Source organism: Camelus dromedarius, chromosome 11, assembly GCF_036321535.1.
Source record: "Camelus dromedarius isolate mCamDro1 chromosome 11, mCamDro1.pat, whole genome shotgun sequence".
Classification (NCBI taxonomy): Eukaryota; Metazoa; Chordata; class Mammalia; order Artiodactyla; family Camelidae; genus Camelus; species Camelus dromedarius.
The window spans coordinates 221,826-231,466 of NC_087446.1; the positions used below are offsets into that span (position 1 = coordinate 221,826).

General features: G+C 58.5%; 1 protein-coding gene across 1 annotated transcript; it reads left to right on the top strand.

Moving 5' to 3' along the window:
- The first annotated feature begins 90 nt into the window (after nucleotides 1–90).
- Nucleotides 91–8,692, top strand: CPT1B (carnitine palmitoyltransferase 1B). Its single transcript, XM_031463578.2, has 19 exons — nucleotides 91–592; nucleotides 1,032–1,191; nucleotides 1,547–1,686; nucleotides 1,989–2,166; nucleotides 2,382–2,483; nucleotides 2,673–2,810; nucleotides 2,907–2,984; nucleotides 3,878–3,985; nucleotides 4,055–4,139; nucleotides 4,806–5,001; nucleotides 5,351–5,536; nucleotides 5,617–5,722; nucleotides 5,819–5,935; nucleotides 6,363–6,527; nucleotides 6,604–6,738; nucleotides 6,834–6,986; nucleotides 7,553–7,666; nucleotides 8,130–8,222; nucleotides 8,361–8,692. Exons 2-19 carry the CDS (start codon nucleotides 1,051–1,053, stop codon nucleotides 8,442–8,444), a joined length of 2,319 nt encoding a protein of 772 aa, XP_031319438.1. The 5' UTR covers nucleotides 91–592; nucleotides 1,032–1,050; the 3' UTR covers nucleotides 8,445–8,692.
- The last annotated feature ends 949 nt before the right edge of the window (nucleotides 8,693–9,641 follow it).

Sequence of the window (9,641 nt, forward strand, 5' to 3'; positions counted from 1 at the left end):
ACCAAAGAGTGCACACAGATTAACAAAGTGACCACTGCGTGGAGCCTGTTTCCTCTCCTGAAAAGCATGGCTGTTGGGTGATCTGGGCTTGAAAGTGTTCATTCTGCCAGTTGGAGCCCCTGCTCTCCCCCTCCCTGGCTCCAGCTTAGGAGTGACAAATTCTAGGAGGACTTGGGTGGGGGCCTGGGGAGAAATAGATTACAAAGAGGGCCCTTGGGTGGGCATGCCCAACCCTGAGCACTGGAGATCAGGGAACAGAAGGCACAGCTGACACACTGATGACCTTTTCCCTACATTTGGCTATTTTTAGCTCTACTGCCACCATCCTCACGTGAGACCTGTTGGGCCCCCCACCAGGTTCCCAGACCTTTGAGTGATATTCAGCTTGCAGAAACCCAGCCCCCAACTCCTGATTCCCACCACCAAGGGGGGTAGATTCTGGTTGCTGCCCCACATCTGTTCTCTCAACCCAAATTTGGGAGTGGATATCAGGTTCCTGGTGAGGGCGGGGCAGAGGTGGCCAGGCCTGAAGGACGTGGGGACACGGGCCAGAGCTACTGGCCCCACAAGCAGACAGGAGCAAACTCAAGCCGTGAGTGGAGTTGGGGGTGGTACAGGGCCGCTGGGGTGCGGAGGGGAGGGTGTGGGGAGGAGGGGGGTGTCAAGGATGGTGCCAGGGTCCCACGTGGTGGGGCTAGGGATACCCAGGCCCCGCCTCACTCGAGACCAGATCAGCTCCTATTCCGGTACTCCTCTTGCCCCCACCCCCAGGCTACTTTTCACTGTTCTCAGGACTCCTTAAGTTTTCATGGCCCTGAGCCCCTCCCTGACCCCTGCACCACTGCATGAAGATTCTGCGGCAGTTGGCCAAGCTCAGGGTCCAAGGGTGGGGCCTCGGCACTGCTGGGGCTGGCCGATGACCTGGCTCGGCAGGGTGAGGGGCAGGCAGGGATGTAGACGGCGGCGGGGGTGGGGTGGGCTTCGGCGGGGGCCGGATGAGCCCGCCCGCGCACCCTCCTGCCGCCTCCCAGGTGCCCACCAACCCCCAGGATGGCGGAAGCGCACCAGGCTGTGGCCTTCCAGTTCACCGTGACCCCAGAAGGGGTCGACTTCCGGCTCAGTCGGGAGGCCCTGAAACAGATCTACCTGTCCGGCATCAACTCCTGGAAGAAACGCCTGATTCGCATCAAGGTTGGCGCAGGTGGTTCTGGTCTGTTCCTCTCAGCAGGTGCAGAATAGAGCCTTCCAGGGATGCAGAAGCCAGGTGTGAGCCACTGCCCATTTCGGGGTCCTCCACCCCCACCTTGGTTGGCAGTTCTGCTGAGTGACAGGCTCCAGCAGTGCAGAAACCAGAGGGGTGCTCAAGGTGTGGAGGGGAGACAGGTGTACAGGAAGTGGCAGTGGGACACTGAGTAACCAGGTGCTGCAGGTATGGTAGTGTGGAGGGGGGACACCAGACATGAAGGAGGAGTAAAACCAGGCAGACCTCATAGGCGCTGCTTATCCCAGTCCTTGCTCTGTGAGCTTGCTTGTTTCTGGCCCACAGAATGGCATCCTCAGGGGCGTGTATCCTGGCAGCCCCACCAGCTGGCTGGTCGTCGTCATAACGACAGTGGGTTCCTCCTACTGCAACGTGGATATTTCCAGAGGGCTAGTCTGTTATATCCAGAGATGTCTTCCTGAGAGGTAAGAAGCCGGGCCATGAGAGGATTGGGTGGGCTCCATGGTCAGGGTTCCTGATGGGCAGGTATGGGACCACGGCCATGGGAGGTCATGGGGCAGCCCTCACCTGAGGGCAACCATCATCTCAGTCCCACTTCTGTAAGTTCATGTGTGATGCACTCAGCAGCTCAGATGCGAGTCCAGGGAGGCTTTTCTCCTTGTTGCCTCCCGCGAGATGGCTCACATCCATCAGGACAGCAGACTCCGAATTTCCCCAGGGCTGTTCTTGAGCGGACCCCCTGCAGTCCCCTCCCCTTCTCTGACAGATGTGGCCCCTACCGGACCCCACAGACCCGGGCACTTCTCAGCATGGCTGTCTTCTCCACGGGGGTCTGGATGATGGGCATCTTCTTCTTCCGGCAAACCCTGAAACTGCTGCTTTCCTACCACGGTTGGATGTTTGAGATGCATGGCAAGACCAGCTGCTTCACCAAAGTCTGGGCTGTGAGCAGAAGCTGACGGAGGGGTTCAGGCATCTGGTTTGAGACCACCCAGGGCCTTACTTTGGGTTCTGAGCTGGAGGGGACAGCCAGGCAGGGCACTGGTGGCTGGCAGGGTTTGTCCTGGTTCCAAGAGTCTAGGGCAGCTTCTCAAGTGGTTGCTAGTTTCCATTCTTTCCTCCAGCTTCCACTTTGACATTCTCGGTTCTGTACCCTCAGATCTGTGTCCGCCTTCTATCCAGTCGGCGACCCATGCTCTACAGCTTCCAGGCTTCTCTGCCCAAGCTTCCCGTGCCCAGCGTGCCGGCCACAGTTCATCGGGTGAGGGCCTGGTCAGGCATCCCAGTGGGCAGGGCAGGTTGAACTCAGAGGACTTGTCCAAACACAAGGGACTGTCCCCTACGAAGAGTGGGCTTGAGAGAGATCCTTGGGGCTGGGTCTGGAAGAGGGTCAGGACTGAGGCAAGTGTTGCTGACTGGCCCTCACACGGACAATGACTTGGCTGGACAGTACCTAGAGTCTGTGCAACACTTATTGGATGATGAGGAATATTGCCGAATGGAGGTGCTGGCCAAGGAATTCCAGGAGAAGACTGCCCCCAGGCTGCAGAAGTACCTGGTACTCAAGTCGTGGTGGGCAACTAACTATGTGAGTTCCACCTCATGGGCTGACCCTCACCCACCCTGGGTCCTGGCTGCCCACAACCCCACTCCGACCCAGCTCTAACCTCCCACCCACCCACAGGTGAGTGACTGGTGGGAAGAGTATGTCTACCTTCGAGGCAGGACCCCCCTCATGGTGAACAGCAACTATTACGTCATGGTAAGAAGTGGGGCTCCTGTGTGCTCAGCTCTGTCCACGGCCCTGGTCTTAGGGCAGAGGAACTGGAGGACATCCCAGAGCCCTGGTGGTGGTTTCTGCGGGCAAGTAGGGGTCCTGGGATGAGGCCTGAAAGAAAGGGGAGATGGAGCGGGGCATATCCTGGAAGAATACTCAGAAAGCAGCTTATAGATGATGGCGGTACTGAGAATGTGGAGAACCCAGTAGACTCCAAAGCCTGACACTGTCACTCCCAGAGCAACTCAGGCTCACTGCCATGCCCAGTCCAGGCTCTGTCCCTCCCTTCCTTGCTTCCCTCGCTGGCTTTCCAGTCACGGCTTCCCAGCTGTCCTGACGTCATTACTAGGAAACTTCCTTAAGCTCGTCTCCGTGTCACTGTACAAACACAGGGCTACTTCTCAGAGCTCAGGAGGTCCCTGTTGGTCCCCGACCCACGTGACAGGCTTTCTCCTGCTCCCAGTGTAAGGCTGTGCGCAACCAGCTGGGCCTCCCTGCTGCCCAGCCACAGGCCTCCGCACCTCCTTCCACTCCTGCTTCTAGAGCCCATTTTCAGTTGCGTGCTGGCCTTCCCCTCCTCCACAAAGCTGCCCTTCCAGAAACGTACCCGTACCTTGTCCACCAGAGGCTTTAAGCTATTTTGTAGTAATGGAACGCCTTTCTCAAAGGAAAATAAACAAAACATCAACAAACACACCGGGTTTAGAAAAGCAACTCAGGTTGAAGCTGGGGCGGGGGGTGACGTGATCAGCTGTGCCTTTCATCTCTGGCAGTTCACCCTCACAGAGTGTACAGGACAGACTGCGGAAAGGGGACAGAGAGGTGCCACTGTGCACCCCTGTCACAGCCACCCTGCAGGCCCTGCTCTGTCACTGTAGGACTTAGTGCTTGTCAAGAACACAGATGTGCAGGCGGCCCGCCTGGGAAACGCCGTCCATGCCATGATCATGTATCGCCGTAAACTGGACCGTGAAGAGATCAAGCCTGTGAGTCGGGTTGGGTTGAGGGTGTGGCCCGGAGAGGAGGCCGGGGTCTGAGCTGGGCCTTCCTCCCAGGTGATGGCGCTTGGCATCGTGCCCATGTGCTCCTACCAGATGGAGAGGATGTTCAACACCACCCGGATCCCAGGGAAGGACGCAGGTACGACCATGGCCAGGCACCTGTAGGGAGCCCTTGGGATGGAGCCCCTCCCTCCCAGCTGTGGGCCCACCAGGGCTAGGTGCCCTACTGCCTGCTGGTCACCAGGCATCCTTGATGTCTCAGGGTCGTGTAACTGCAAAAAAGTCAGTTTTTGACCAATAGTAGATACATACTACTTAGAGGCACAGGGCCGGTGCCAGGACCCCGAGAGGCCCTGAACAGAGCCCCTTCCCTGCAGAGGCTCCCAGTGCGGGGAAGGTAGGCTGGGGTGAAGAGCAGCAGGAGGCCTGCCGCTGCCCTGGCTGAGCCTGCCCTTCCAGGAGCCTGTTGGGAGGAGGGGTGGGCTCGTCCCAGGCAGGCTGAGCTGCAGCCCGCATGTCTGATGCTGGGACAGCCTGTGTTATTTCCTAGAGTTTTGGTTTCCTCTTCTGTGAAATGCCTCACAGGACTGTTGTTGGCATTAAATGAGAAATACGGAAGCGCCCAGCCCAGGGCCTGGCTTAGTGCCAGCAGATTCCTCCGGGGAAGGAGGCCAGGAGGCCTGACACAGCAGGGTCTACACGGGCCACTGAGTGCGAGGCTGGTGGGCCGGTGCAGGGTGGAGTGGCAGCAGGAGGAGGGTGCTCCCTGCCTTCCTGCCTCAGCCCACCCACTGGCCTGTCACAGACGTGCTGCAGCACCTCACGGACAGCAGGCATGTTGCTGTCTACCACAAGGGCCGCTTCTTCAAGGTGTGGCTCTACGAAGGCTCCCACCTGCTCAAGCCTCGAGACCTGGAGATGCAGTTCCAGAGGATCCTGGACGACCCCTCCCCACCTCAGCCTGGGGAGGAGAGACTGGCGGCCCTCACTGCTGGGGGAAGGTACTGGGGCCTGCAGGCAGGGATGGTCCTGGCTGAGGTTTGGGCTGCTGTGAGGAGAGGAGTTCGGCCCTGCCTGCCACCCTGGAACTCAGGGCCAGAGGCATGACCAAGGGAGGGCGTGGTGGCCCCAACGTCCTGTGTAAACAAGGGCCTGCGGCTGTGAGGGGTGCTGGTGGTAACGGTGGCGGGGTGGCTGCTGTGACTGGAGGTGGCTAGGTGGGTATGAGAGTGGGACCCCTACAGAACAGCCCAGTAGCCCCATCTCACCCCAGCTCCAGGCCCTGCCAGGTCACAGGAGGTGCCCTCAAGCCCACAGTGACCCCACTGCTCTCTGCCCTCATGCCCTCAGGGTGGAGTGGGCGCAGGCACGCCAGGCCTTCTTCAGCTCTGGCAAGAACAAGGCCGCGCTGGATGCCATCGAGCGCGCCGCTTTCTTTGTTGCTTTGGACGAGGAGTCTCATGGCTATGACCCCGAAGACGAGGCCAGCCTCAGCCTGTATGGCAAGGCCCTGCTGCATGGCAACTGCTGCAACAGGTACAGCAGCCCCAGGTCTCCCACACGGCCCCTCGGGCTCCCCCGCTGGCCTCTGCGTCACTGCCCATCTCCTCCCACAGGTGGTTCGACAAGTCCTTCACACTTATTGCCTTCAAGAACGGTCAGCTGGGCCTCAACACAGAACACGCGTGGGCAGATGCCCCTATCATAGGGCACCTCTGGGAGGTAACAGGCCCAGATGGGTCCCCGCAAGGCAGACTCAGGGTGGCGCCAGGGGTGGAGGTGGCAGGATGGCCTCTCAGCCCGACCTTTTCCCTACAGTTTGTTGTGGGCACTGACGCCTTCCACCTGGGCTACGCAGAGACTGGGCACTGTCTGGGTAAACCAAACCCTTTGCTGGCACCCCCTCAGCGGCTGCAGTGGGACATCCCTGAGCAGGTGTGCAGGCCAAGAAAGGGCAGGGACGGGTGTGCGAAAGTGACAAGTATCTGAGATGTTCTGTGGCCTTGTTCTTAGGGGAGGGGACAGGAGTGCCCCATGGCCCACACTGGCCACAGGGAAAACAGAGACCCCAGGGCCACCCGGGGGTTGGAGAAAGATGTGAGGTGTGAGCTCGTGTCTTGAACACCTGTCAGTGCCTCCCTCCCTGACAAAGCCCAACCTGGTCTCTGTGCTGATGCCCCTGGCTTGTCCTTTGTGTGTCCTCCTCCTGAGGATGTCGGGCACACCTAGGCCTGCCCAGCCTTGCCTTCCTCCATCGCTGACTCTTAGGCCTCCTGGACATGACCCAGGAGTCCTGCTGGACGTGACCCAGGAGTCCTGCTGGAGAGCTCTGCCCTCAGCTGACCCCTCCATCTCTTGGCAGTGCCAGGCGGTCATCGAGAGTTCCTACCAGGTGGCCAAGGCGCTGGCGGACGATGTGGAGCTGTACTGCTTCCAGTTCTTGCCCTTCGGCAAAGGCCTCATCAAGAAGTGCCGGACCAGCCCCGATGCCTTTGTGCAGATCGCCCTGCAGCTGGCACACTTCCGGGTAGGAGCCCTGGGGCTGCTGAGCAGGCAGGTGGCACCAGGGTTCACCTGTGAAATTCCCCTTCTGTGTTCCCCAGGATAGGGGCAAGTTCTGCCTGACCTATGAAGCCTCGATGACTAGAATGTTCCGGGAGGGACGGACTGAGACTGTACGTTCCTGTACCCGCGAGTCCACAGCCTTCGTTCAGGCCATGGTGGAGGGGCGCCACATGGTGAGCCCCCCATGGCCTCGTAGGGAAGTGACCCCTCGGTCTCCTGCCGCCTCGAGAGTCAGGGTTACTCTTCACTGTTCCATTTCTGCCCCCAGAAAGCAGACCTCCAAGATCTGTTCCGGAAGGCTGCCGAGAAGCACCAGAATATGTACCGCCTGGCAATGACGGGGGCTGGGATTGACCGGCACCTCTTCTGCCTTTATGTGGTCTCCAAGTACCTGGGGGTCAGCTCCCCTTTCCTGGCTGAGGTCGGTGTTGGTGGGTGTGTCCTCTGTCCTCATGACCTCTCCTGATGGGTCTCAGCCTGTTTTCTGTCTGGCCGGCTCTCCTGAAGTTGCCCTGGATGGCTGGGGCCAGCTTTCCCGCTCTACACCCCACCAAGGCCTGTGGAACTGGCACTGGGCAGGAGCCTGCCCCTCGTGGAACTGGTGTTCTCATGGTGGGGTGGGCAGACAAATGTGTGATGTGTCAGATGGTGACAGTGCTTGTGAGAAAAGTGCAGAGGCTAGGAGGAATCAGAGCGTCTGGGTGGAGGGAACCTCGAGTGCCAACGCTGGCACTGAGGCAGGGGTGTGGGGTTGGCGGGGAACAGGAGGGGAGGGGCGGGTCACAGGATTGAGGGTTTTGTGCAGATGCCGTGATGGTAAGAACAGACTGGGGGGACCAGGAGCAGCAGTCAGGAAGGTCCTGTGTTCCGTCCCTTCTGCATCCTCCTCCAGGACTGTACCTGGCTCACGTAGGTGCTTGGTCACCACCTGTCTGCAGGGGTGCACTGAGTGCGTGGCATCTGATTGCTAGGGCCCCCCTGTCACAGGTGCTCTCAGAACCCTGGCGTCTCTCCACCAGCCAGATCGCTCAATTCCAGATCCGCATGTTTGACCCAAACAAGTACCCCAATCACCTGGCTGCTGGCGGTGGCTTTGGCCCTGTAAGTGCCCCTGAAGGGCGATGGGTGGGCAGGACCCAGGGCTAGGGGTTCCAGTGGAGAGTGCAGGGCCTTGAGAAGGTCAGACCGGAGGTGAGAACACAGCCCTGGACCTACCCTGGAAGGAAGGAAACAGGTACCTGTCAACCCCAGGAAGAAAAGTGGCTAGGATCCCACCCATGTCAACATCCCTGCTGGAGTGACCCTCCCTGGGGCTGCTGAAGTGGGCTTATGGAGTCCAGCTCACCCACCAGGACGTTCATGTGGGCTAGTTTGTCAGGGAGTTAGAGACCTCCCCCCCTGCCCCAGGAGAGAGGCAGTGATCTTGGCCTCCTGAGGGGACGTGAGCTCCTGGATCCTGGGTTCGCACACTGTTTCGGGGGCAAGCAGAAGAAGGACAGCATTAGCTTGGACCTCAGATCTTTTAGGGTCTTGTTTACCTCTTCACCCCTCTTGCTGTCCTCAGGTAGCAGACGATGGCTACGGGGTTTCCTACATGATCGCCGGTGAGAACACCATCTTCTTCCATGTCTCCAGCAAGTTCTCAAGTTCAGAGACGGTGAGTCTCTCCTGCCCCTGCTCAGCCTGAGGAGGGGCACCCCCCAGGGCCCCGTCTGGCTGGGGAAGAATCCTTGCTTGTGGGAACAGAGCGGCAAGGGCCTGTCCAGAGGTTGGTCTGAGCTCTTGGCCCCCACAGAACGCCCAGCGCTTTGGGAACCACATCCGCCAAGCTCTGCTGGACATCGCTGATCTTTTCCAAGTTCCCAAGGCTGACCGCTGAGGGCTGGAGAAATGCCAGCTACCCTTTTGTCCCCGCATCATGGGGGAAGGGACCTGCAGTGGGACTGCAGACACAAGGGGTGGCCGTGCCCTGGTGCCCAGGCTCCAGGGACATCTCTGGTAGCAGATGCTCCCTGGGCAGACACTGCTCCCTGAGGGCTCAGGTGGTGGAAGTACGACTGGAGCAGGGAGGGAGTCTTGATTTTTTTTCTTGCTAGATGCTAATAAAAATAAGGCTGTATAATTTTATTTTACCATTTAAGTACCTGTGTTTTGTCTGGGAACTAGGAAGCCCTCCCCCTGCTCTAGCTCAGGCCAGGGAGGTGGGAAGGGCTGAGGCAGGGAGACTATTTGTGAGAAGCTTCTGATCTGGTTTGAAATGTGTCTCTTCTCTCCACACTCACGTGTACACTTGGAAGAAATTCTTGCTTCAGAACATTCACCTATTCCCTGGGGCCACTTCTGTTTGTCTGCTGGAGAGTGGGGCCCACCCACCTCCTCCGGGCTGGAGCACAGCTCTGTGAAGGCCCCCAGCCCCCTCCCAGGCATAGGAAGGAACTGCCGTCCCAGGTCTGAGGTCTGGTGGCCAGGTGGTCATGTCTATGAAAGGGCACACAAGATAAACTGGAGCAAGGTCGGCTTTTCTATTAAAATAATATTAAAAGTTAACCAAAAATATTATGTAAAGTGTAAGCAGGCACTCAGTTACTGTTGCTGCATCCTTGACTGAATCTAGAGCTCAGGACTCTGCTAGGTGCTGAGAACCACGACGTTAGGTAAATGCAGTCCCAGGTTATGATACTTTTACCATAAAACAGTGTTTCTTAAGCACCCACCACTGACTGGGCTCTGTGCTGGGGATTCTGTGGTGAACACGGCATCACCTGCCCACGTGGAATTCACTACCAGGTGAGGCACGCATGGATCAGGGCACAGAGCAGCTGGCAGGGAAACCAGGATGTTTTGAATAACCCATTTTGAGCGCTACAGTGTGCTACACACTGGGATACATCCGTGAACCAAACTGGCAAAGACAGTCCCCCCCTGTGGGGCCTAGCATCTAGTGAGGGAGACAGGCAATAACCAAGAAGAATGAGTAAATTACATAGTATGTCAGACAGTATTAAGTGCTAAGGAGAAAAGGAAGAAAGGGGAGGGAGCAATGGATGGGGGTGGCAATTTCAGACAGGGTGGCAAA